Consider the following 26,968-nt stretch of genomic DNA (forward strand, 5'->3'; position numbering starts at 1 on the left):
AATTCTGTCGCGCATAGGTCAAATGAATGAACGCTACTTGGAATAGTTGGAAAGGATCATGCTGGCTTATTTTTAATCTGTAGAAATTTAACTAATTACAGGCTTTATCCCTCTTTTTTGCAGTGCCAGTGATCTAACCCAAAGCCTCAGACATGTCGAGTGACACCCTAGGCCAAATGTTATTTTTTTCAAACAGCAAGGGGCCAAATTTACTGACCTGTAAACATTTAAACTACCAACAACTCAAGGTCTGAGGAGATGTTCCAGCGGATAAACATCTGCCTTGCAAGCCTGACAACCTGAGTTCGGATCTTCTGAGCCCAATAACAACAGATCTAGTAATGTACACATTCGTAATTCTAGTACCCTGATGGGGAGAACAGGAGGAGGAGACGGGAATTTCCAGAAATTCAGACTAGCTAATCTGGCGCAGCAATGACAGAACACGAACAGTGTCACCCTCTGACCTCCACGGATGTGACAGGACACATATGTATCAGCACTCACACGTGAACACACACACACAGACGATTAAATAATAATTTATACGTGCCAAACGAAGAGTGGAAATTCTCCATAGTAAGACACTCTCAGTTAAAAAATACTGGCTACAGAAAACTGAGCATTAATGAAAGGAAGCCTCACTAGCTTCAACTGTCAAAGGAGGATCTTTCTGTCATGTCTTTGACAATGCTGGGCTAGAACTGGCCATGCTAGAACTATCTTATGTCACAACAAAAGTTACTGAGCTTCCTTTTTTCTTTAAGTGGTGAAGAAAGAGTAATAAAGCAGGCTAAACTTAAAAGCACACGTCTGTAGCCATTATATTCCAGGTCTTCCATCGTCTGTGTGTGTGTGTGTGTGTGTGTGTGTGTGTGTGTCTACAACGGAGGCTGTCAGAAGTCTTTCCTTAGTCACTCTCCACCTTGAGGCTGTGTTCGCTCACTGAACCTGGAGCTCACCAACTAGCAAGGCTTGCCGGCCAAGGAATTTCAGGCATCCATTGTCTCTACTGGGATTACATGCACCTCTGGGTATGGCTTTTATGTGGGTTCCAGGGATCCAAACTTAGGTCCTCATTTTTACCAGGCAAGCTCGATGGCCTGGGCCACCTCCCCAGCCCCAGTCCATATATTCTATCGGTATCATCTGAATCAGCAAAGACATTCGTTGCCCATGCCATTGACGAGTGAAGTCTGGCGTACATCTTCAACATTTCTCTACCATCCTTTAAACTAAAAAACGTATCAGCCAATATTCATGCCATGGATCACTTTCAGGGAGTGACCGTGAACTTCTTGAGGAATCAGTCAGCAGGCTAGGATGTAAATGTCTTCACCCAGTCTTGGTTCAACTACAATCACAACATTGCTCCTGATACAAAGGGTGTTCTATGAGAACCAAAGAGCTACACAGAATTCACAACACAGATTACAAATGAGGAAAATATACTGTTTTGAATTTTGGAGCATTTCCTTGTAAGGATGCTTCAGTGATAAAAATGTATGCAAATATGCCAAAATTCAAAACATCCAAAATCGGAAACAATGAAAATCTCCAGTAGGCTCTCAGAAGGGGTTCTTATCCAACATCCAACTCTTCTGGCATCTTTACCCAAAATATATTTACAGAAGACCCTACAGTAACGACTAAATGTGTGCGTGTGTGGAGAGCGGGAACAGGTTTTCCTAGAGCCTTTTTGTATTCCCAAGTAAGTCAAGAATTAACTCCCAGGATGGAAGGAGGATCAGCTAAGTTGGTTAAGAACACATACTGCTCCTGTAAGGAAGGGAACTGAGTTAAGTTCCCAGCATCTGGCAGCTCAGAGTAGCCTGTAACTCCAACTCTACAGAGTCTACACATGTGTGCCTCTACAGGCACAGGCTCTGATGTGCACCCATCCACACACATCCATAGAATTAAAAAGAAAATAAAAACTTAAATAAAATATTTTTAAAAACTTGTCCCAAACTTGCTGACAGAGTGTCCTGTACTAAATAAACCACAAGATGACAGGAATACTGAAATGCCATCACAGTTCCTAGTATATTTAACAGAGGTGGGGATAAAAACATTACCCTGACAAACAGCAACGTTTTCCCCGAGTCACAAAGCCCAACGAAGAGAACAGCTCTCTGACTGCTCTTTCTGCTCCAGATAAACTTCCAGAAAACTGCGGAGAAGAAAACAGCAGCCTTCATTTTCAAGGGCATTAACAGGCATTTGCGACAAAACAACGTGTCCGTCTGCATTAGTTTCACTGTTACACCCCATTAGAGTTATAGTTAGGAACCCACTGAGTGCCAGCCACTATCGACTGTCAACCTTTCCTTCCACACCTATGTCCCCCATCCTAACTGTGGAGACCTCAAGTATCTACAGAACGATGAATCTGGAAAAAAAATAATAATAATGGCTTGCTAAATCTGATTTGACGATCTCCACTTTTCCTTAGTACCTCAGTAGCCCAGCACCCAGCTCCCAGATAGAAGCAACTCAAAGTTGGTGTGAGTGATGGCGACGGACGCCCTCTGCGCTCAAGCGCACAGGGGAGCCTCGGGCACTCCTGTCCCAAGAACTAGGTCACTTCGGAGTCCCGGTTCGACGCCGCTGCGTTCTGGAGGGCGGATGGCAGAAGAGGGGAGCCTCGCCGCCCGCCTCCCAGGCCTGCAGCGCCGAGCTCCAACTCCGCCACCCCGCCTTCGCCGCGCCCGCCTGCCGTCTCACCCAGCGTCAGCAGGACCGCGAGCAGAGCCACCGCCACGGACAGCAGCGTCGGATCCCTCTGCTGCAGCTCCTGCCGCAAGGAATCGAGGTAAGGCTGGAAGGCGCCCCCGGCGCTGTCCCCAACACGCCGGGTATCTACGGAAGCCATGAGGGAAGGTGCGTGATCTTCCCAGGCTGCCTAAGCGACGTGGCTCTAGACTCCGCACCCCGGGACGCAGAGCATCACGGGAATGGTAGTTCATGGGGGCGCAGTTCCCTCCTGCAGGCCCTGAGGAACGCCAGGTGCCTGATGGGAGTTGAAGTTTTTTGGTTTCTACAACCCAGTTAACTGGTCTACTGATATCTTGACGCTTTGGGATGTGTATACACCTACTCTGTCTTCTTTGTGCGTCTTCCCCCTTACATTTAAAATTTTATCTTTGGAGAATTTCATACATGAATGTGTGTTTTAGTCAAATCCATCCCACTACTCCTTTTTTCTTTTTTTTTAGATTTTTGAAAGAACGATGAATTTGAGCAAAATTAATGGCTTGCAAATTTTCACTTGAGAATTTCTACTCTACCTTTACATGCTCTGAGACTTGTGAGACATTTTACCAGTGTAGCAAGAGATGTGACAGAATGAGCCCCCGTGCGGAATGGGAACCCACAAAGACACGCAGAGTCCTTCATGGGATCAGAGAAAAGTAGCTAGAGATGGACCCGAATCCTGAAGGATTCGGTAACCTATGCAGGCAGCTAAAGAAAAAAAGATGTGCCGAAAAGAAGCATGGGTAAAAGTCAGCGACATATGGGAAGCTCAGTAATTCTGTGTCCTCAATTGACACGCTCAGCGGGGAAAACTCAAATGAGTGCATTTTTAAAAGCAATCAGGAAAATCAGTACTTGGTGGGTTTGGGGGACATTTACAATAAACTGATCATTTCCACCCAGAGAAAGCAGGCCCTACTCAAACCACATAGACCATTTGAGACCTGGGGTAGATGAGTTCTCCCAGCTTCTCAAGAGAACTTGTTTATAAAAGATTTTCAAGGTAAATCTTTTGACTTAAGAGTTCAGCGGGAAATCGAAAACTTTCAAAATGTGTGCTACAATTTAAAAACACCTCTGCTGATCAGAAATGACCAAGCCTGGGGAGCTGTGTTTGCAGTCTCTGTCATTAAGTAGGTGTCATTGTTTTAAAGTGTGAGTGTGATTTAAAGTATAGGAATGACTGGGTGATGACAGGAGAAGTCAAAGTTCCTTAAAGACTAAAAGACGTCTTTACAGTTCCACATTGCGGCTCAAAACCCCAACTCCGAGGCACCAGGAAGCAGGGAATGGGGCTCTCCCTTTCTCACAGTGTAGCTGTGAATAGATAGAAAGAAACGTTTTTGATTGGGTAGGGAATAAAACAGATGTTAAGGTTTGTGCTTGAAAGGGCCCCAGCATGATTTAGACACACCACAGATGAAATCAGCACACTTTAGGCCACTCATTTGGCCCTGTCGTCACGAGATGCTGAGTGACTGGTTACAAACTATGTAAAAAAAAAAAAAATTGAATTGAATGTTCACTTAAGCCAGAGAGACAGAAAATCAGTGGCAAAGTTTGTAGGACTCAGACATGGAGGGGTTTGGTGTGCTGTGCTGAAGAACCTAGAGTTTATTCAGAATGGACCAAGTTAAAGGTGACATGGACAATTAGCAGATGTACAGAGATCTGACCCTTGAGGGAGAAAAGACTGAAGCTGGGCTACCAATAGGAGTCTCGTCATATTTAGACAAATGATACCCAGAGTCTAACACCGGATAAAAGTGTGGAATGGAGGGTACAAATTTCAGGGGTTTTTAGATGATAAAATATGTAAGTTGTAATGACTATAAAATATATAGATAATGACTTAAGTAGAGAAGAATAATCAAGGCTTTCTCCTAGAACATTGGTATTGGGTGACTGAAAAGACGAATGTGTGTAAACAGACATTTCCTGTCTCCAACCAGGCCTGGTCCCAAATAACTGACTCAGATGCTGAATATGAACTATGAATGTTTGGCTGATAGCTCAGGCTTATTACTAGCTAACTCTTACATTTGAAATAACCTATATTCCTTATTTACACACTGACATATGGCAGTACCTTTATTAGCATGTCACATTCATCTCCTGCTCCCTCTGTGTCTGCCACAGACTCCTCTGGACTCCTCCCAACCTCATCCCATCATTCTCAGTTTGGCTTTCCCACCTAACTTCATCCTGTTCAGCTATTGGTCAGTCAGCTTGTTTATTAAACCAATCCCAGCAACATATATTCACACTCTGTAAAGGAATAGTCCACAGCAAATGTGTCCTTTGGTGAACTAAAGACTTTACTAAGGGAGAGTGAGGCTGTGGACCCAATAAGAAAGGGAAGCTAGAATGAAAATTGCCTGTTTAGGTTGTGTTTCAGGTGTTTCTGAAAAATCTGAGAGCCACTCTCAAGCAGGTGGCAGAATAAAGAAATATAAAGTGCCACAAATATGTACTTCTTGACTTTCATTTGGAGTCAGTAACCAATTGGGCTTCTTTGGGAGTTCCTGAGTCGGTGGCGTAGAAATAAAACAAAGGCTTCTGGCAGTTGTTGATAGAATCTTTTGCAGCAGAGAAGCCCCTGTAATAAGGATGCACGTGAGCTCAGGGGCTCTGGAAGTGTGGGAAGTGCGAATAAGGAAGACCACGGTAACGAGAATGGGATTGATGTCTACCGGTAATGAGCGCTTTCTGGGGTACTGTTAATGTACTCATTTGTTAAATCCTCACGGTGACTCACCACTCTACCTTTACAGAGGGGACACTGGGGAAGGGTTTGAATAATTCCCCATGAGCGCATAAGTAGAGGGGGAGTCGGGATTGGATTACAGGCAGTTAGGCTTCTATATGCTTAACCTCTTGCCATAATGTGGCAGGATTGATTTGATAAAGGGCTTCAGGTCAAAGAGAAGTGTTGAGGATGTGAGCTTTAAAAAGGTAGGGTATAAATTATTATAACGGTTAAAGTACCAGGACTATCAGTAATCATGACACATTCTGTTTCTTTTCTTTTTATGGTCCTAACACCACACACACACTTACACACACACACACACACACACACACATACTTTGCTTCTTCTTTAGACTTATCACTGTTTGAGCAAGGGGTGGTGTTGATACCCATAACCCCCCAACCCTCAAGAGACTAATTCAGGATGATGGCCGTGAGTTTGAGAACAGTTTATCTTAGTTACCTTTCTATTACTGTGAAGAAACTCCATGACAAAGAGAACTAATAAAAGAAACACTTAATTTGGGGTTCAGGGTTCCAGAGATTAATAGAGTCCATGACCATCATGGTGGGAACCATGGCAGCAGGCAGGCAGGCAGGGACTGGAGCAGAGCTGAGCGCTCATATGTTAAGACAACAAGTGTAAGGCAGAGATAAAGAGGTCTACCTGGGCATGATGTGGGTTTTTGAAACGTCAAAGCCTGACCCAGTGACATCTTGTCTTCATTGCTGTTCTATTAGCATGACCAAGTCAACTTACAGAAAGAAGCATTTCATTGGAAGCATGCCTACAGTTTCGGAGGGTGCATCTGCGATCTTCATGGTAGGGAGTGTGGCAGCAGGCAGGCATGGCACTGGCACATCAGAATTACATCCTGATTTGGAGGCAGAGAATAAGAAACTGGGCCTGGTGTAGGCTTTCCAAACCTCAAAACCCACCCCCAGTGACACACCTCTGATGTGGAACAATCTTTGTACACTGTATATATGTGTTATGTGTTATTCTCACTGGTTAATAAAGAGCTGACTGGCCTATAGCTGGGGGGGGTCAGACGAGGAGGACACTGGGAAGGAAGGGCAGAGTCTCAGGAGTCTCGAGCCAGAAGAAGAGGAAGCAGGACATTTCGAAAATGAGGAAACAAGCCATGAACCACGAGGTAGAACTTAGATAAGAAATATGGGTTAATTTAAGTTGCAAGAGCTAGTTAGTAACAAGCCTAAGCTACCAGTTGAGCATTTATAATTAAGTCTCCGTGTGGTTATTTGGGAGCTGACCAGTGGTTCCTACAAAAACACTCTGTGTACACACCTCCTCCAACAAGACCACACCTCCTAATCTTTCCCAAATAGTTTCACCAACTGGGAACCAAGCATTCAAACATATAAACCTATGGGGTCATTCTCATTCAAACCACCACAGAGCCTAACCTTTATAGTAAATTCTACACACACACCAACCTCCACCACATGTGAGATCTTGTATCATCCTCTCTTTAAGAAAAAAAAAAAAACATTGCTTAAACATTATCAGGTGAAAATTTGTTGGGGTTAGATGGTAGAAAGTGTGTTTGTGTATGCCTGTATGCGTATGTGTGCATGCACGCACGTATGTGTATGTATGCATGTGTGTGTGTGTGTATCTTTTAAGACAGGTTCTCATGTTATCCAAGACATCCTCAAACTTGCTATGCTGATGATGACCTTGAACTGCTGAACCTTCTGCCTCCTCCTCCCAAGTGCTAGGATTATTGAGGGTAGACACCTGCAGGAAGTGCAGGAAACAGGCTTAAGAATAAAGAAGTAAGTTGGTTGAAGAGTTGGCAGGTGGCAGTGACTTACATCAGGGTGGGAAATGACAGAGTTGATGACTAGTCTCTATGTGTTCAACCAACTACTTATTACTGATATATGTGGGGAATGAGCTGTATCTTACAGGAAAGTGGACTGAGAGCCGGAGGAGATAGTGTAGAATGAGACAGGGGGAGGACCCCAACTCTCTCTGGGTACTGGGCAGACTATTAAAATCTGCTAAAGTCACTGTCAGTGTTAATGTTGTGCTCTTGGGCCATTCTTATTTGAAGCACTCCTTTCAATGTTCATTTTATACAAATAAGCCAAGACTTTGGGGCACGGAACATTTTTACTTCTGAATTAGCAGTGCTTACCCAGGCCCTTGCTGTCTTTGCTCTCTGCTAAGTGACAGCTAAGCTCTAATACCCGCAGCCCTAAAGGAGAACTGTAACACTAGAGGGCGCCATCTGGCTTGCAGCATCCCCCACCCCACACCCCCCCCCGCGCCCCAATGTGGGACACCCTATATACCAAAGCTCCCAGTGACCAGCATTTGAGGAGCTTTTCCTTGCCTGCCCACCATGTCTCACTGAGTGATGTAAAAGGACCCCAGCCCACTGAGTGATGACAGAAATCGCTATGTTCTCAGGCTCAAAAGAAGATTTTTAGCAAAAGCTGTTTCAGATTCGCTTTTAGACCATGGCTATGGTGTCAAAACACATTAAAAAAATTAGATATTCTTTCACCTTTCCCAGTACTCATTAGGGCACTTATTTGTAACAAATACCTCTTTCTTGCGCCTTGTGTATACACATGTGCACACACCCACGTGTGTGCCGTATGGATTTGATTCTATTAGGATGACTGAGGAGATTCTTCCAAAAGGGACTGTTCTTGGGCTAGACCCTGGAACTGTGTCTGCGAACCCCAGAGCTATGGGAAAGATTACCTAAATTTTTCTACTTCTTTAAAATATTTTTATTTTTTAAATTACTTTCTAATCTTTTATTTTATGTGTATGTGGTTGTGTGAGCTCATATGTACCACATGCATGCAGGATCCTGCAAAGAGGAAGAGGGCATCAGAGCCTCTGGAATCAGAGTTACAAACAGCCGTGAGCCCCCATGTGGGTGCTGGAAATTGAACCTGGGTTCTCTGGAAGAGCAGTCAGTGCCCTTACCCCCGAGCCATCTCACCAGCCCTGACAACCTGAATCTTGAACTCAGAAGACAAGGTTCAGTTGTAAACAAATATAGTCAGATTGTATAAAGAAATCCTGTTGAAAACATTTGGAAAAGAATGGAGCTTAGGAAATATAAAGTCACGGTCATTTTTATTTTGTGCTCTATTACATGGAGACACACAAACATGAAGATGGACCCAATCAGCCTGAACCCCTCAGGCTGCAGGGGCCAAGGGAAGTCCACGGATCACGGGAACACCCATCTCTGTCACAATGGCAGCCCACCTCTTGGATTTTAACTTTTGTGGAAAGTGCAGGCTTCCAGGAGTCCTGGGAAGAGAAGGAAGAGGTAGGGCCTTCAGAATCCTCTTATATTTACACAGCGGTGCCAAGGCTCATTGTTCTGCTGCATGTTGTGGCTCATTGTTCCATCTCTGCATGCCTACATAGCTCCTGTACCTACCACAGGAAGGGCCTCGCACAACTTTCCTACTCCACGGCATCCTCTACCTTGTTTGTTGTTGGTGGTTGGTTGGTTGGTTGGTTGGTTGGTTGGTTGGTTGGTTGGTTGGTTTTTCAAGAGAGGGTTTCTCTGTAGTTTTGGAACCTGTCCTGGAACTAGCTCTTGTAGACCAGGCTGGCCTCGAACTCACAGAGTAATGGTATTAAAGGCATGTGCCACCTAGACCCAGCTTAGAAGTTGCTGGGGACTGCTAGCCACCATCTGCCTAAAAACTCAGGAAAGATTTTTCATGGACAACTTTTAGCTATATGAATTCAGGTGCAGAGCTTCACCCATTAAAAACAAGGTAGAGCTGGGTGGTGGTGTTGTTCCAAATTCTGTCTCGGTGCCTGGTATATGGCATTCCAGACGGCCTGACAACTAGAGCTAGCCAGAACTTATCACGACTGACGTTCTGCAGATCAGACCTGTCTAAGAAAATGTTCCGCAATATTCTCTTTGCTGTGGCTACTTTTCACTAAAATTGTAGCTGGATGGGATTGAGGAAATGACATCTGCATTTAATTCAGCTGTAATTTAAATTTAAGTAGCCACATCTTGTTAGTGGTTGCCTTATTGGACAAGAACCACTAATAAGCTTGGTGCCCTTTTTTGTCTTCTTAGAAATAAGATGGGATTATGTACATCTAATAAGTTCACCGCCCTAGAGTCCTGGATCTGCGGTCCCCTTACTATATATAACCTATCCTGCTGTATCTGCTAGGTTTTATTCTGCCTGTGTGGCTGTTTCCTAAAAGCCTCGCTTGATTCCTCTATTATAACTGACATTCCAGAGCCTGCCACTGGGTTTGCTTTGCAATTTCTCCACACTGCTCATTCTACTCACGTGAGGTTGAGCATTTTTTCATGTTACCAACAGCTTGGACATAGTCTTCTCCTAAGTATTTTTCCCATGTAGTGCCATCTGGAACTTTATACAAGCATTTGGTGTCATCTCTGAACAGAAGGTCCTTCGTGTCAGATTTGAACAAACAGAAACTCGTAGAGCAATCAGCATTGCTTCCAAATGCACCCTGACAAATGAACAGAGAATACCTGTGAACACACATCCCTGAGCAGCGGAAAACGCCAGCGTTGCAGGAGGCTGAAAACTCCAAGCCAGCCAGCCCTGGAAAACCAAAGGAAAACTCCGGAATACACCTTAGGAACTTTCCACCTCTCTTATCTGCCATTTATACCTACCTGAACCTGAACCACGTGCTTTCACAATTCCCCAAAGTCCTCTGAACACCCCTTATCTTATTGTCCTCTGAGACCTCCAACCCCTCTCACTACCCACTCCCAACTTTGCTGATGTCTTTTCCGTCCTGTGGCTTAAGTGTCTCAGAGGTGTTCACAGGAAGGAAGAAGAAATAATATGCCCCTTCCAGTATGGTTGCCAAAAAGACATCAGACATGCGCCCTCTCAGAGGAATGGTAAAAAAGAAACCAATAGAAGTTCACATCTGGATACATTTTAAAAGTGTCTTGGACCAGCCACGTAGCTTCTCCCAGCCCACGGCTGTAAATGAGGGTGCTGGAAGTCAGTCTAGCATTCCTATCGCTCGCGAGGAGTATTCTTGAATGCTCGTGACTGTCATCCTGTGCCCTCTTCTTCATTCTAAACTCTGGATAGCTGACATAGTATTTAAAAGATCTTCGTAAGAAACAGAGGTTTGCTAGTTCCAGGACAGAAACCAAAAGCTACAGAGAAACCCTGTCTCGAAAATCAAAAAAAAAAAAAAAGAAGAAGAGAAGAAGAAGAGAAGAAGAAGAAGAAGAAGAAGAAGAAGAAGAAGAAGAAGAAGAAGAAGAAGAAGAAGAAGAAGAAGAAGAAGAAGTAGTAAAGAGGTTTAAGACACTGTCAAAAGGTTAAAGAATTTCACTCTTTAAACATTGGTAACACTGATAAGATTATTTGACCCAAATCTAATGTCAAACTAGAAACATCACTCGATGTTATCACCAATGTGCTTTTAAAAGGGGCTTTTGAAGACATGCTATCCTGTTTTCTTTTCTTTTCTTTGAAAACTAATGGCAGATTGACAGGCAGGAAGCTACACCAGAAGGCACAGTGATGTTTGTGTGTAGAGGGGCTCTGGGGATTCAAGTATTCAAGCAGCACCTGCCCCTGGAAACTCCTCCCCCAGGCTGTCCCTGCCAGGGTTGTTCTGAGGGAGAGACTCTTGTATTTTCCAGACTGTTAAGAGCATGGTACAACTGGTCTAAGCATGAGAAATAGAAATAATTTCTGGTCCTCAAGGTTTGTATGAAGGAACATTAGGAAGCAGAATCATTCATTCATCCTCATTTTCAGAAAAACAGACTTGAGGAAAATAAAGGAATCCCTGAGTCAAGGTCAAAAGGGGCTAGAAAGCAGATTCCAGGTCCTGAGGGCTCATGGATCAGGTGGGAACTAGTCTCTAGCGGCTAGGAATTCCAGTGAAACAGAGCCAGGTCTGAGGGATCCAGTCCCAGCTAACACACTGTAAACCCCTTCGTTAGACACACGTTTCCTAAGCCTTTGTGTGCTTGCTTCACTTTTTTTTTTTCTAATAACCGTTTCCATTTAATATGTAAAGAAACTGAGAGTGGAAATTTTAAGCCATATACATCTAAGACGGCACGGATAGAAAAGCTGCCGAGCTGAGATTTAAACTCGGATATTCTGATCCACAATCTCAGGACTCCAGATTATAGGTTTTCAGAAAGCAAATGTCTACACCGAAGCTTTGCTCAGCTCTGCGCTCCAAATAACCTGCCCCAGCTAGGACTAAACGGTGGGAGACCCTGGACGGTCCATACCTGCTGGTTAAGTAGCACCGTGCTAACACGAGCTGCCTTCTCTTTCCGGGAGACCACGACGTGATTTGGAGCTTGGGCCAGGTGGCAGCTGGCATACTCTGTCACAGGCTTCCTGCTGCCATCAGGACACAGCAGCTCGAAGTCTGAAGGCTTCAGATCCTTAGCCCATGCATCAGGATTTCTTCCTGGGTAGAGAAAAGGGTGGATCAGCAGATCTGACTGCTTTAGTTACTGGAAGGGGGAAAGGGGGTATGTCCCTGACCTGCTGGTGTGTGGGAAAGCTGTGCCTTCTGGCTCACAGAAGCATGTGTGCAGGGTTATGGCAGTGTTGGGAGGAAGGAACACTCAGGTGGTACTCAGTTCACAAGAGATTACTGGTGAGTACTCCTTTCTGATATTCCCTTTCAGCCAAATGAAAAAGAACCATGTTCCATGTGTGTTGTTTTAAAAAAAAATAAGATCTTCATTTCTATTCAATTCCAAAGCTAAACAACATCAAAGTTTTTATTAAAAGGCCAGGCATGGTGGTGCACACCTTAAACCTCAGCTTTTGGGAGCAGAAACTAATGGATCTCTGTGAGTCTGGGGCCAGCCTGGTCTACATAGTGAGCCAGAGAGACAGAGTGAGGACTGCCTGTCTCAAACAACAATGAAGTTCTAAAGCCTTTGTACTTCTGTCTCCAGCATGGAGAGAATGTGACACTCTAAGTCAGTTTCCCCATCTCTGCACACATCGCATCTCCAGACCAAAGAAAGAAAGGAAGAAAGGAAGGAAGGAAGGAAGGAAGGAAGGAAGGAAGGAAGGAAGGAAGGAAGGAAGGAAAAAAGAAAGAAAGAAAGGAAGGAAGGAAGGAAGGAAGGAAGGAAGGAAGGAAGGAAGGAAGGAAGGAAGGAAGGAAGGAAGGAAGGAAAGAAAAAGTCAGTTTGACTTCATGCTGGTCCCAGGTGAAAGCGTCCTGTCTCAGCTGCTTGCTTGCATTATCTTTTCTGTGTTCTCTTTGCAAAACTTAATCAGTCAGTCAATTTAAATGCCTTTGCCCGACCTGAGGCTTTCCATGGCTCCTCCTGGCATTTTATTTAGCCAGTTTTCATCTCTCTCCCATAAAGCAGGATTGCAACCTTTCTCATCTCATTCATTGATCTCTCAAGAATCTTTCCATAACTGAATAAATACTATGTGAGACCAGAGTGAGAGTATTTTTAAATGTGTCTACTTACAAACTGAAAATCCTCACTTCTGCATTCCCCAAATTCCCACTGGTTCCTTTGACTCCAATCCTTGAAATCTCAATTTCACAATTTGTGTTTCTGTCTATGGCTATTTTGGGGTTTTTTTTGGTTTTTTTGGGGGGGGGTTGGGTTTTTTTTGTTTTGTTTTGTGTTTGTGTTTTGTTTTGTTTTTCAAGACAGGTTCCTCTGTGTAGCCTTGTCTGTCCTGGAACTCACTCTGTAGACCACACTGGCCTTGAACTCACAGAGACCTGCTGGCTTCTGCCTCCTGAGTGCTAGGATTAAAGGCGTACCCCACCAGTGCACCGCTGCCTGGCTCCATCTATGCCTCTTATACTCATTTACTTATATATGGCTCTACACAATATTACAAGCTTACAGTTAGTTTTCTTAACATTCGATCTTAACATAAATAAACTTCTGTAGTTCTTTCTCAGCTACTTATATACCTTACTGTTTTTTTCTACCATTATGGAAACCGAGGTCATTCTTTCAAATAACTGGACCTCATCCTATGGTGTGGCATAGAACTGTGTTTTTAAGCCATCTCTCCATTTATAGATATGTAGAGTGTTTTTAATTTTGTTGGCTACTACAGGAATGATAAGTTTTATTGAATGTGAATGGGCTCATGTAGATGTGGAACAGTAAATTCAGCTTAATTCTAATATAACCAAATTGCTTCCACTACCCTGAGTGGTAAAGTCTTGCTTAAGCATGAGCAAGGTCTTGATTCCCAAGTACTGTTGTGTTATATGGAGGGACAAGAGGAGACACTGGCAGGGAATTATAACAACGTTCTCTACCTAAAGTCAGGAGCTACGAGAAGAGAACTATGAAGGGTGTGCATGTGTGCAATGGGGTTTTCAATGCCAGCATTCTCTGCATAAAAATAGAAGCTTGCAAATCAGAGGTGCTGAAGGAGGTGAAAGGTCAGGTCTCTAGATAAACTATAGCCAGGAGGCTATAGACTTTGGAGTCTTTATGAAAAAGTGGAGAGTCAAGGCCTAGAAATCAGAGACTTTCTTAGAAAAGCACAAAAGAAATCTAAGGTGACAAGATCAGGTTAACCCTCTGTTGGCGAGAAAGAACCCCAGCAAATCGCAGGGACCCAGATTCTGTAGGGAAGAGGAGAGGGAGCACACATACCTTCAGTATTTTGCAGGACAGTCTGGTGTTTCACAAAGGCTACATCTCCCTTCTCAACAAGACACCTGAACAGGTCCAGATATGGGGGAGAAAGAAGACAGGAGGTCAGAGTGATACATGTCATTCAGAGACATCGTACAGACCCAGGTTGGCCACGTGATGCCAGCAAGGCTTAGGACCATTCTATCACTAAACAACATGCATAATAAGGAAAGCAAAAGCCTCCAAGTTGCTATGCAGTTCCACAAACTCAGCTCCACACACTACATGATTTTTTCCTTATTCTTTGTGTATGGGATGGGAAGAGTATATGCACATTCATGTGGGTGTGCATACCTGTACACATGTATACACATGTGCAGAATTTGGAAGTCAGCGTTGGGTATCTTCCTTGACCACTGTCTATCTCTTGAGGCATGGTCTCTCACTGAACCTGGAGCTCCTCTGTTGGCTAAACTGGCTGGTTAGTGAGCTCCAGAGACCCACCTGTCTTTTCTCCATCCCACACCCACAAGCACTGAGACACACATGCTGGTGGCTTTTCTGTGGATTTTAGGCATGCAAACTTAGGTCCTCATGTATGTGTGGCAGACATTTACCCACTTAGCCGTCTCCCACCCTCTACATCATAATTTTTAGTACACTCATTAGTAGGTTATATGCTTTCCCCAGCATGAACATAGGGAACAGCGAATCAGTTTTCTAATGATAACCCCCCCATAACTCCCCATTATCTGAAATATGGATGAGAAACTCCATCCCTTCAGATTTTTGAAGCCCCAAATGCCTGTGTAACATTTTTGAGAGACTGTAAATTTCAATCTGTGGTATCCGTACTTCATTTAAAAAATAATTTTAACATCCAGGGAGCATGCAAGGGTGTCTGTTTTGGGTTGTTTGGTTTTCTTTTTTTCCTTCCTTTACCCCCTCTTCTTCTCTCTATCCCTCTCTTTCTCTCATTCTTTCTTTTTTTTCATTTGAGAAACACAGAAAATATAGCAAACCTGATGCATACGCCCTTGACTCTAGCAAGGCCCATATACACATCTGAGAAGAGTGTTCCAGATAGAGAACAAAGAGTTCTGAGCCACAAGACAGCTCCCGGAAGTTCCCAGACACAAATACCCACAACATTAACCCTGTTGTGTGTGGTTCCACCATGTTTACTGCAGCCCCTTGAAAGCGAACACATGTAGGTGTTGAACTAGCATGTGCTTCAGTAACTACGCGCTGATCCAATTAAATCAGACTCTTAAACAGTGGACCCTGTCCTTTCCCTCTCTTGCATCAAGAAAAAGCCACCTGCCTCTTCCTGCAGTTCCTCCAAAGTTCTGTGCACAGTCACTGAAAAAGTGAAGGGACTACTGTGCCCTAAACTGATTGTGTTTTCTTTAAGAGTCTGTTAGTTTGATAAGTCCATGTCATATCTGAGTTTTATAAGACATTTTGGAAAATGAAACCCTTTAAATATGTTTCTATAAGCAAAGTTTGAGCTTTTCCTTTGACCTGTAGTCCTCAAACATGCTACCACTAGCAAAAAGGACAAGGAATAGGTCAAAGGGGGTGCATTGTATTCTACCTCTCCCAAATCCTGAGACCCTACGTCCCACATATCCTCTTTGATATGATCAGAAGTGTGTGTGGTATGGTGCACACTTTCTCTCGCGATTTGTTCTTAATGGCATTTTACTCTTCATTCTGTTATTGGAAGGCTCAATTGTAATAGCATCAAACATGGATTCCTGAGTGACCACATAACGGAAAGTGTGGCTGGGCAGTTAAGTGACTCTTTTTTTTTTTTTTTTTTTTTTTTTTGAGACAGGGTTTCTCTGTAACTTTGGACCCTGTCCTGGAACTAGCTCTTGTAGACCAGGCTGGTCTTGAACTCACAGAGATCCACCTGCCTCTGCCTCCCGAGTGCTGGGATTAAAGGTGTGTGCCACCACTGCCCAGCCAGTTAAGTGACTCTTGCAGAGCACCTGAGCTCTGCTCCTAGCACCCACACCAGGAAGCTCACAACTGCCTATAACTCTAGCTCTGTGGGATCTGATGCCTTCCTCTGCCCCCTATTGTTAGCCTGCACACAGCACACATACATAAATGTAATTCAAACGTTAATATTTAAGTTTAAAAAATGATAGATATTCTATAAAATATCATGGTAGCGAGGAATTTAGAAATCATGTTCTTCATTATTCTCTACTTCAAAATGAGTATGGTTCTTGGTTAGCATGGAAAAGCTTGAGCCAAACCCCTGGCTCAGTATTTTGTTGATTATGGAAAGGTAGCGTTGCTTTGGCGTTAGTGACATTTGGGATTTTGTTAATTAGCACTGACCTACGCACTGTAGAGATTTATCTACTTCCATCCCTTCAATGCTGGAGGCATCCCCTGCCAACATCACCACCATCAGAAGTATCTCTTGACATTGCCAAGGCAACAGGAGGCAAACTGCCCCCAGTCGAGCACTGCTAAGCAGCATCCCCTGTCAGTCTCACTGGTTTGGCAAGCAGAGCTCTGTGGGGACCCAGAGGCCCCTTCACACGCCATCTCTACATTTGGTGGGGAAAATCTCTTATCCTAATATGTGCAACACTTAATAGACCAATACTAAAAGACCTCATCTCACTTCCTAAAAGAAATCTGGTCAAGACTAAGGCATCATTATATATGTTATGATTGGAAAACTCACCTGAAAGCCCCCGTGTAGCCAAAATATCCCTCCTTGTTGTTCGGAGCACATTTGTTTGGGCCCATGCACAGGTCACAAAGAGTGGAATTCTTCTCATATCCAGGAGCACAGCCTTGACTGAAATATTCATCTGGACCCAAGAACAAGAGAGAATCAGTTTCTTCGTGTGTCAGTTCTAATGACTTACTTAACACATGACAAGGATTTAAATAATTCACTCTGAAACCTGCCACCCACCAACCCAGAATCACCAGACTGCAGGCCTTTGAAGGAAACCTATCAAGGATGGGAAAGAATCTTGTGAACTGCCCACTTCCTGCGGGGGGTGGTGGTGGTAGGGGGCTTTGAGTGCCACCATCTCCAGCCTGAAGAATGAAGAAATGGAATTTCTGAGGTTGTACCACTATTTTTGTTTGTTTGCTTTGTGTTGTGTTTGTTTGAGTTTCCTCTTTCATTTCAAAGCTGAAGAGAAGAACATAGAATTTCCCCTGCATTTTGGCTGCATCCATGGCTGTGAAGGTCCAGGAAGTCCCAGAGGGTTCAGGGGTCAGAGGTCAGGAACCTGTGTTTTGTGCCCATGGTTCCAGGTGGGCTTTGTTTCGGAGCATCTTAGCTTAGAGATGTCCTCATTTCCAGTGCCTCCCTATGCTAGGGCTGTGGGGATCACAGTCAGGTTTATATAGTTCTCTCATTTTTAAGGAGTTGCCCAAAGTTGGAGGCACTAGGAAAGAAGAACTCAGGAAGCCAACAGAAAGCAAAGCCCTTGTCAACATCTGTCTGTTGGGATCTTCTACTCAGAAACTTAGAAGGTAGAGACAAACTCCACTCAGGTCTTCAGAGGACACAGAGTAAACTAAAGACTCCTAGGAGCTGAGCAAGAACTTGACTAACACCATAAGAGACCCAGGACCGCCCCCCCATAATCATATCATAGAACCCCCACAGCGGGATCTCATAGTGTCTCCCAGTGTCCATTTCCCTTCGTTCCTCAGTAACACAAATCTAGCTTGATTTGTGGCAGGTGTGTGTAGGCAGGTGTATGATAACACACCTAAGATCTGCACAATAGGAAGTTATTTCAAAAATAATTGCTCGGATGTTCAGAAGGCTCCTTTCAAACACGGATCACAGCTGGTATAAACTTCCATTTGCTCTCATTCCTGCCTGGACCATGAATGCCCTGGAAGCTATAAAACAGCTTTGAACATGGACGTGCTATGATGGGAACTGTGGAGCGGGAAAAAGAAAGGAGACTTCAAGACCCCATCAGCCATGGAATGCCCACATCTGGTCTTCATGGGACAGAAGAAGTGTAAATGTGTATTCACTGAAGCCGTTATGTGCAACTGAGACAAATCACGCCCACTCCATTCCCCAGCTCTTTAGCCCTTCCAGTCCTTTTTGCTATTTCCTAGAGGCTTGTTTTTATGAGACTTCACTTGTATGGACCTGGATCCAACAGCCTTTCTCAGGACCCCTTTTCTCTACAACGCCAGGTTCCTTTCCCAGCTCTGCTCACCAAACTTGCAGCTCTTGGTTCTACTGTAGAGCAGGCCCATGGGGATGTTCCAGCCAGCAGTTCTGTCTACTGCGGTATGGCAGGACTTCTTGCCTTTCAGATTCTCCCAGGTGATGTCAGGGTTCGATGCCTTCACCACTGCCACAGCATAATACCCTACAGGAAAGATGCCACCAAAATCATTATTAATATCTCTGGGACCTCCCAGAGTATATGCTTCCAGCAGTTGCCACTGTCTTCATAAAACAGCAAGGATCTCCTAAATAGCACACTGTGTCATGAAAGGAACTCCCCAGCAGCTGACTCTGGTGAAGAACAGGACAGTCTAGCAGGAAGAAGTTCAAAAACAAGCAGTAAGATCACGTGGTGCCCCGTGATCAGGTACAGTTTTTAAATGTTTTTATCTATCAACTTAAAAATAATGGGTGGTGGTGGGGGTTGCTCAGCTGGTAAAGTACTTGCCCCGAGAGCATGAAGCCTGGAGTTCAGTCCCAGAACCCATGTAAAAAAGCCAGGCATGGTGGTGTGTGTATGTGCCATGTGCCTATAATCTCAGGAAAAGAAGTATGAAAACAGACAGATTCCTGGAGTTCACCGACAGCCAGCTTTACTTACTAAAGGGGTTCCAGGCCAATCAAAGACCCCGTTTCATAAGACAAAGTGGATGACTTCAGAGAAAAGCCACTTGAGGTTGACTTGTGACCTCTACACGGTGCATCGCAAGCATGCACACGTGCCCACATACACATGGGCGCCCAGACAATGTGAAAATAAAAAGCAAAAGTGCTAACACATTATCATTATAGAAACGGCTGGCCCAGAATCCTCACCTGTGTGCATAAGGCTAAGGTTATTGAGTTAGAAACCTGTAACTTACTTTCCAAAGCATTAAATCAGAGAAATGGATGCCAGGAAGTGAATGTATCTCTAAGAGTTTATAATGAACATGCCTGGGGGTTAATCAGACCAGACATTCTCTCATAAGGAGAATATAGTTTTATACCAGAGCTAATATGCAAAATGGAAACACCAAGAACGAATCAGTTGTCCTTTTCGGCAGTACAAACATATCCTCTAATAGGGGCTAGAACACCAACCTGTGATCCTGTTTTCTATTTTAATTTATTCAGAATATTCTCCCCAACAGAAAACAATCCTTGTTATCTGTGGAATAATAACAGCTCTTTCTAGATATGCTATAAGTCAGAAGGTTTGTGTTTAGTTGCGGGGGCAAGGCCAGAATTGTACACTCATGGTTCCGTGGAATACAACCTAAGGAGTCTGAACACTGGGTCTCGGTGTCACGTGTCACGTTGGCATCAGGCTTCCTGCTCACTCTTTTGCATCATTTTAGATCTATCCCTAATCAGAGCCCTAGTCTGGTTAGTCTAATTTTGGGGCCCAGCCTGGTTGGATGGGCAAAAAATCCACACTCCTAGATATCAGTATTTTGACGCTCTCTACTCAGTCCTGCAAGGACCACATCAGTAGGGTTCCTTGGCTGTGCTAACTCTCATCTAAAACTCTGAAGACTTTAATTCAAAATGTAGGGAAGCAATGGGAAGAGCCTAGATTTGTTTCCAGGATTCTAACCCACTCATAAATTCTAAATCCCTGGATCCTCCCATGAGTCCTAACAGAGGACAGTACGTATGTCAGAACATGAAATGAGAAGCCCCATGTCTAAGTCATGGGAAGTGCAGAAGCACAGCCCTCCTGATCAGTGCTGACCCTCACACAGCACTTTGCATTCCAAAATTGTATCTCTCCATTGACTTATAAACTTGCCTAACCACTTCCCCCAGCAATGAGGATTTCCCTTCCAAGGTGATTGCCAAATTCAACTCACCTTTTTCTAGTCGTCCACAATCAGAGCTATCTGGAGGAAGGAAAATACAGCATTAAACATTTATGTATAGGTTGGAAAATCATGCCCATCTCATGAAACCACCAACAAGGAAAAAAAGTGGATAAAACTGCACACATCATTGGTTGACACTAAGGCAAGACTCTCCAGATTTTGCGAGTTCACCTGGGTGCTGGACCTCTAGGGTTCATTCACAAACCGCATTTCAAGTGTCTTGTTCACTGTGTGCCAAGCCTGCAATGGCTGTTAACTGAATGTATTTGTCCTGCAACAGGCAGTGGGAAAAGCAGGAGTAGTTGGACATTGCAAGACTTTCCAGACATCCCACATGGTCTCTGCAGTGGGATCCCTTTCATACCAGAAGTCTCATAGCAGGGACTGATGGACGGTACCACCACCCTCATTCTTTAAGATAATTGTGGAGATTCTAGGTGAGGGAGTCCCAGAGACTGGGGAGGGGTGTTGCAGAATATTATTTTAAGATATGTTACATCTGCTTATGCTGTGGAACATTTGCTTTAATGGTGCAAAGACGTATTACATTCTTTTATGTTGCATTTGTTTAACTCTGTGAAGCTGTGTTACTTTGCCTGTCTAAAACACCTGATTGGTCTAATAAAGAGCTGAACAGCCAATAGCAAGGCAGGAGAAAGAATAGGTGGGGCTGGCAGGCACAGAGAATCAATAGGAGAAGAAAATGAGGAAGAGGGAGATCAACAAGGGAGAAAAGAAAGGACCAGCCACCCAACCACACAACCATCCACAGAGTAAGAGTGAAAGGAAGATTACAGGAGTAAGAAAAGGAAAAAAAGCCCCAAGGCAAGAGGTAGATGGGATAATTTAAGTTATGAAAATCTGGCTAGAAATAAGCCAAGCTAAAGCTGGGCATTCATAAGTAATAAGACCGTATTTGAGAGCTGGGTGGCAGGCCCCCCAGAGAACAAAAAAAAAAAGAGTGAAAAAGAGAAACCAACCACAGAGGGTCTCAGGCAGGAGGCACTTTATCACGGCTCTGAGATAAACTGGCCTGTGGTTCTCCTCGCCATAGCCCAGAAAGAAGAAAACACAGAAGCAAGCACTCAGCACACTCACCATAGTTCTCTGCCATGACGGGCACTAGACCGCACTGGCCTGCTATGTAGGCGTATCCTCCATCCAAGCTCATGGCATCAGCTTCTCCATTCTGCAAAGAAAGCACGTCACAACAAATGGAGAGGTGCTACTTCCTGTGCCACCTGCCCTTCTAGACTGTCTCCTTGAAAGTCCTTCCCAGCACAAGGTATAAAGCCAGGGCAACTATAGGTGTTGGCACTGGACACCCCCTCCCGCCCCCAGTGATCGGTCAGGCACACCCAGGTGTTAGCATCCCTTTAAATAGACTCGGGTTTTGAGTTGGCATGTTTTGCATTAATTTGGTTTGATTTTTCTTGCCTCGACTCAGGCAAAACAATAAAATGAAATGCAGCTAAAATACTGTAATATTTTAAAATGCCAACAGAGGAGCAGGGTTGGCAGTCTGCTTTGTTTTGTGACTGAGAGCTTAGAAAGCACAGGGTTGTTTTTAAGAGCTCAAAAGCAGAGCTGAGAAACTCCAGAAGGATCAGTTGACAGTGGCAAGTTGTCAATAGGTATTACTTTGTTTCCATGTATTTACGAGTTTGTTATCAAAGATCCAACTGAAACTACTGCTCAGTTGGGCTCAGTTGGTCAAGTACCAGCCGAACATACGTGAGGCTTGAGGTCTTGTCCTGAGCAACCCTAAGTCTAGGTGGTGGCATAGTGACACATGATCCCAACATGCCAGAGATAGAAGCAGAATAATGTGGGTGTAGCAGCTCAGCCTCAGCCAGGAACTGACCAACAGCAGCTGCTTGAGACCCTGTCTCCAAATACTACCACCATCAACAGCCTCAGCCACAGTAGCAACTAGAGCAACATCGAAAGGTTCAACTTAAAGAATAGCCAGATTGGGGGAAGGGGCACTCTGTGAAAGCTAGTAGCTTCCTTGCCCTCGCCAGGCATGCCGCCCTGGCAGAACCTCAGCGCATTCTCTAAGACAGAAACGCCAAATCAAGAGAGGCTTCTAAGACATGATGAAGGGGGAGGCGTTAAGCAGCCTATACAACTCGATCCCAATAAGAGGGTTTTCTCTGAGTTATATGATGACAAGGGGTGCTTATTTTCTTCTTTCTCAGGCTGAGGATTTTGGAGATTCTCTATAGGAAAATAAGGAATGTGATTTTTGATCAATTAAGCAGACGTGTACTTGCCTGCGAGATCAAAACCGAGGCCTTCCATGCTCATCAGGGCGAATTATGATCTCAGTCCACTCAAAAGGACATGGCTGGGATTACCCTCCCAGTGGGCTAATGTGAAGAGCCAAAGGAACCTGGAGGCACCCTTCAGACCCACAAACTCTAAGGCTTAGAACCTCCTGGGGAGCTGAGCTCAGACCATGAAATCAAGGATTCTAGAAAGGGGATTTCCACACCGCGCTAGCTACACTTTCCGCCTTGGCCTTACAGTGGGCCAGCAGGCCACTGTTGGGGACACTACCCTGGACAGGCAGAAGGGCCATACCACAATCTTGTCGATGCAGTCCTCGGTGGTCTCTGCCGATTCACAGTCGATCTGCCCTCCGCTGTTCACACTCCACTCGTCACACTTCTGTCTCTCGTGGTGACCCAGGGCACACCACTTCACTGGCACATTGCTGCTGGGGCTTTCTGGACCTGGAGTTCAAGAAGAAGAACCAGAGGTCAGGAAAGAGACAACCCCAGCTGCTGTATGGGATATGTCAATGCTGTTGATTGCTTCCTGCAAAGGAGATAAACAGATCCCATTCAAGGAACTCATAATCATCTACGGAAGACAGTCGACCAACTTTGGTTAATTCCATTTAAATTCAGCTTTTCCTCTTTGGTAAGATTATTTGTCTTTAATTTTAATTAGGTATGTGTGTATCTATCTATATGTGGGTTTGTGCACAGAGGCTGGGAGAGGGTGTCAGAGCCTCTGGAGCCGGAGTTACAGGCAGTTGTGAGCTGTCTGATATGGCACTGGGAGACACTCTTAGGATCCTCTCAAAAACCATACTTGTTTTTGACCACTGAGCCATCTCTCTAGGCCCCAACCTTTTCTTTTGAAAAGCTGATTCTCTAGCCTCAGGACACCCTAACATCTGAACGCTTTTCTTTCTCCCTTCTCTTTCAAACAGCACTTTTAACTAATCTCTTATTTCTGCGTTCATGGTTTGCCATAGGTTTCCACATGGGGGAAATGTAAATTGTGCTAGAGAAAGAGACACACCGTGCCATTCACCAGGGCACCCTCCCATTTAAGCAGTGCTATCATGGAGTCATTATAATATATGTCCAGCAAAAAGATAGATAGCGCTGGGTGGTGGTGGCGCACGCCTTTAATCCCAGCACTTGGGAGGCAGAGGCAGGCGGATCTCTGTGAGTTCGAGACCAGCCTGGTCTACAAGAGCTAGTTCCAGGACAGGCTCCAAAACCACAGAGAAACCCTGTCTCGAAAAACCAAAAGAAAAAAAAAAAGATAGATAGATAGCTAGAAAGACAAACAGACAGACAGATAAATGGACACATGCCCATCTTTTAGGCTTGGCCCCCAGACCACGCCCTCACAGGGGCTCAGCCCTTGGCCAGGAAGGCCTGTTTGCCTTTGCTCTTCACTCCTGTAGGACCTGACTATTTTACTGCCGTTGCTCTTTTCCATTTTCTCACTTTGTGATTAGTTGTCCGGTATTGTGACCATCTCTCAAACATTTGTCCTCCCCCTGGCCTGAAAGTTCCAGGACAACAGAATCTAATACTCGTTTTTAAATCCAGCATCTAGCAGAGTGTGTGGCTAGATGTTCAACAGATATCCACGGAATGAATAAATTACCAGGCAGACTTCCAGTGCCCCAGTGAAACTCGGGGCGAGATCAACCTCCCTAGACCTACAGCTTCATTAGACTTGTGTTGACCACAGTATTGACAAGAGAGGTGCAATCTGCAGAAACTTTGAGTTATTTACTTTGTAATAGTCTAATTGGCTTCATAAAGGGCATGGGAATACCCTGAGTTATGCAGAGGAATGATACTGGTACCAACCCAGGTCATTTAAAATGTGAACAGCCTTTAAAGCTCTGGGTGATCTCCAGGCCCTCTCTTGGTGGATGCTACCCAGCATCACTCCAGCCCTGGGCTCACAAACAAGAGACAGAAATAGGAACATCAGGAGAGGCTGACAGTCCCCAGAAAGACTATGGCTGCTTTCTTGACCTTGCCTAGCTCCCCACATTCCTTGGCGGCACCCAGCTTTTCCTGAGTACTTACACTCTCCTTCCCGTACATTCCGAATGGCGGTGACATAGTTGTGGCCGAGGTATAGCCTGTAGTCCATTCTCGAGGGGATTCTCAACAGCCCAATGGCAGAGTTCTTAAACAGCAGGTCTTTCTCAAGAGGAGAGTCGAACAGTTGGAAGTCTTTGGATTTGCCTTTGCCAAAATTTCCCTGTTTCCGGGGGGGGAAAAAAACAGAGCAGCAAACAGCAACAGGGATTAGGGAGGGTAAGTAGCAGAACTGAAAAGAACAAGGAAAAACTCCAGGAAACTGATTTAAAACCACAGGGAACTTGGAGGTCCTAGGAAAGACATACTCTCCATCACCCAGCACTTTCGTCGTCCAGTGCCTTGGAAGGACCATCCCACGGTCTCCTTCCGGAGTGGCTGAGAGCTAGCTGAGAACAAGAACTGAGCCTAGCGCAGAGACTGGTACTGGATGGTTGCCCCTTACATTCTTGATGGACAGATAAGTAGGCTGGACCAGAGGCAGTTGTCCTAACCAACCCCAGCCAAGAGACACAGAACTAGCAGCGGGAAGTCAGTGCCTCTACAGTCAGGATGTGCGTGTGTGTGTGTGTGTGTGTGTGTGTGTGTGTGTGTGTGTGTGAAGGAGTGGGGAGATAAAGAGAGATTCTCTTTCCTTCTGGGTTTCAGGAGAGCCTTTTGAGATTTTTCTCTGGACCTTAAGGGCCTACCTTAGATGGAAAATGTGTCACTGGTCAAAAAGCAGTGTGCTGTAGGAAATCCTTCAGCCAGTAGCCTTTAAGTTACCCGCCCACTTCGGTATGGCCTTTTATCCTATAATTGCCCATGTAAAGTGTGTGTTTGCTCTCTCTGTCTTCCAGCTGCTGGATTCGGTTGCTGTTTCCCGCTTGAGCAGAGGACTGTGATCTGCGAGTCTACCCTAAATAAAGGACCCTTTATTATACTCAGTTCTGAGCTAGTACAGGATTTTTTTTAGCGTCTGTCTTCGTGGTGAATATTGATACCAGAGGAGGTTCCTGCTACCCTACAAGGAGTCCCAGCTGGGGATGTGGAAGAGGTTGTAACACATGGCAGGGTCCCCACTGTTTCCTGAACACACACAAGGACTGTTCTAGTATGTCTAGATGTCAAGAAGTTCTGACCACGGAGTAGGAAGTAGGGGAGAGAATGGGGGGGGGGGTGAGGGGGGATACCTGGGCCACTTTGAGGATCTCCCAGATCAAGTCCTCCTTCCCGTCCACAGCTCGAGCCACAACAGCGTGGGAAGGGACGCGGGCCAGGTAGCACTCCTCATATTGATCCACTGGTTTGCGGGTGTTGTCGGGACAGAGCAGCTCATATTGGTCCCTGTCAGACTTCTGTGGCAGAACCTCTGAGGAGGGAAAGTTCAGGTGAGCCCCTCCCACCTTTGCAGTCCTCTTATCAGAGAAAGCAGGAGTTGAAGGACCAGGAAGGATCTCTGAGGGCCAAGGAACAGGCAGGAAGATGAGCCCGAAGCAGGATGAAGGCATGGAGGTTTGGGGGGACTAGGGAAGCAATGACAGCCTCCATCCCATGAGTCTGAGTTCAGCAAGATGGCTGACAGGCCAGGGTCAGTCAGACCAATCTCCAAACCTTAGCTATGGCAACTCTTCCCTAGAAGAAGAGCCATTGTGTGGTTTGAGTGATAGAAAGTAGAAAGGGTCCCACGAATCTAGATGGAGACCTCAAAAGCACCTGCCTCTACTCATGTAGAAACTCAAGCAATGGTAGAGAAACCATGCAAGCTCGTGCTCGCCTACTGACTGCAAAAGGGGGCAGGAAACCTGCCAGGCTTTTCCCATGGCTTACCAAATATGGTCGTGTGCTTGACAAAGGCCACATCCCCACCTCCATCTTTCAGACACCTGTGGGAAAGAAGCACAGGAACAAAGACTCTGGTGGTCTGCTGACATCTGGAATACAGCTGAGGGGGGGATGAGCTCACACGGGACAAAAGCCCCTCCATCTCTACCCCAAACCGGCAAAAAGAAGGTGAAAACATTTTAATGTAAAAAAGCTTCAAATCCCTAGTAGAGAAGATGATGGTATTCTACTCTGGCTATGTGGGCTTCAGGATATAAGCAAAATAAAAAGAGAGATCAGGAAAACAGCCACAAAGTCCCCCTCCTAACCAAGAAGCTACTTGCAACTAACGCTTTCTTGGAAGATCAGTTTTCTTCAGGGCAGATCCCCATGCATCAGGAATAGTTGGCCAATGCGAAACAGACTCCAAGCTTTGTTTTATTTTTTTTACCTGTGTGCTTTTTGTTTGTTTTGTTTTTTGTTTGTTTTGTTTTGACTTTTGTTGTTGTTGTTGTTGGTGGTGGTGGTGGTGGTGGTGGTGGTGGTAGTGGTGTGTGTGTG

At 45.0% G+C, this 26,968-nt stretch overlaps 1 protein-coding gene across 1 annotated transcript in view; it reads right to left on the reverse strand.

The window, feature by feature from the left end:
* The window catches only part of LOC130872683 (serotransferrin-like), a 49,956-nt gene that overhangs the window by 16,202 nt on the left and 6,786 nt on the right, over positions 1-26,968 (reverse strand). Inside the window, 14 exon segments of the mRNA XM_057766858.1 lie at positions 2,079-2,173; positions 2,728-2,881; positions 2,883-2,983; positions 9,832-10,018; positions 11,790-11,974; positions 14,169-14,233; positions 16,861-16,990; positions 18,380-18,535; positions 20,229-20,258; positions 21,339-21,429; positions 22,827-22,978; positions 24,590-24,767; positions 25,777-25,955; positions 26,414-26,469. Of these exon segments, the coding sequence (XP_057622841.1) occupies positions 2,079-2,173; positions 2,728-2,881; positions 2,883-2,983; positions 9,832-10,018; positions 11,790-11,974; positions 14,169-14,233; positions 16,861-16,990; positions 18,380-18,535; positions 20,229-20,258; positions 21,339-21,429; positions 22,827-22,978; positions 24,590-24,767; positions 25,777-25,955; positions 26,414-26,469 (1,759 nt within the window).

Source organism: Chionomys nivalis, chromosome 4 (assembly GCF_950005125.1).
Source record: "Chionomys nivalis chromosome 4, mChiNiv1.1, whole genome shotgun sequence".
Taxonomy (NCBI): domain Eukaryota; kingdom Metazoa; phylum Chordata; class Mammalia; order Rodentia; family Cricetidae; genus Chionomys; species Chionomys nivalis.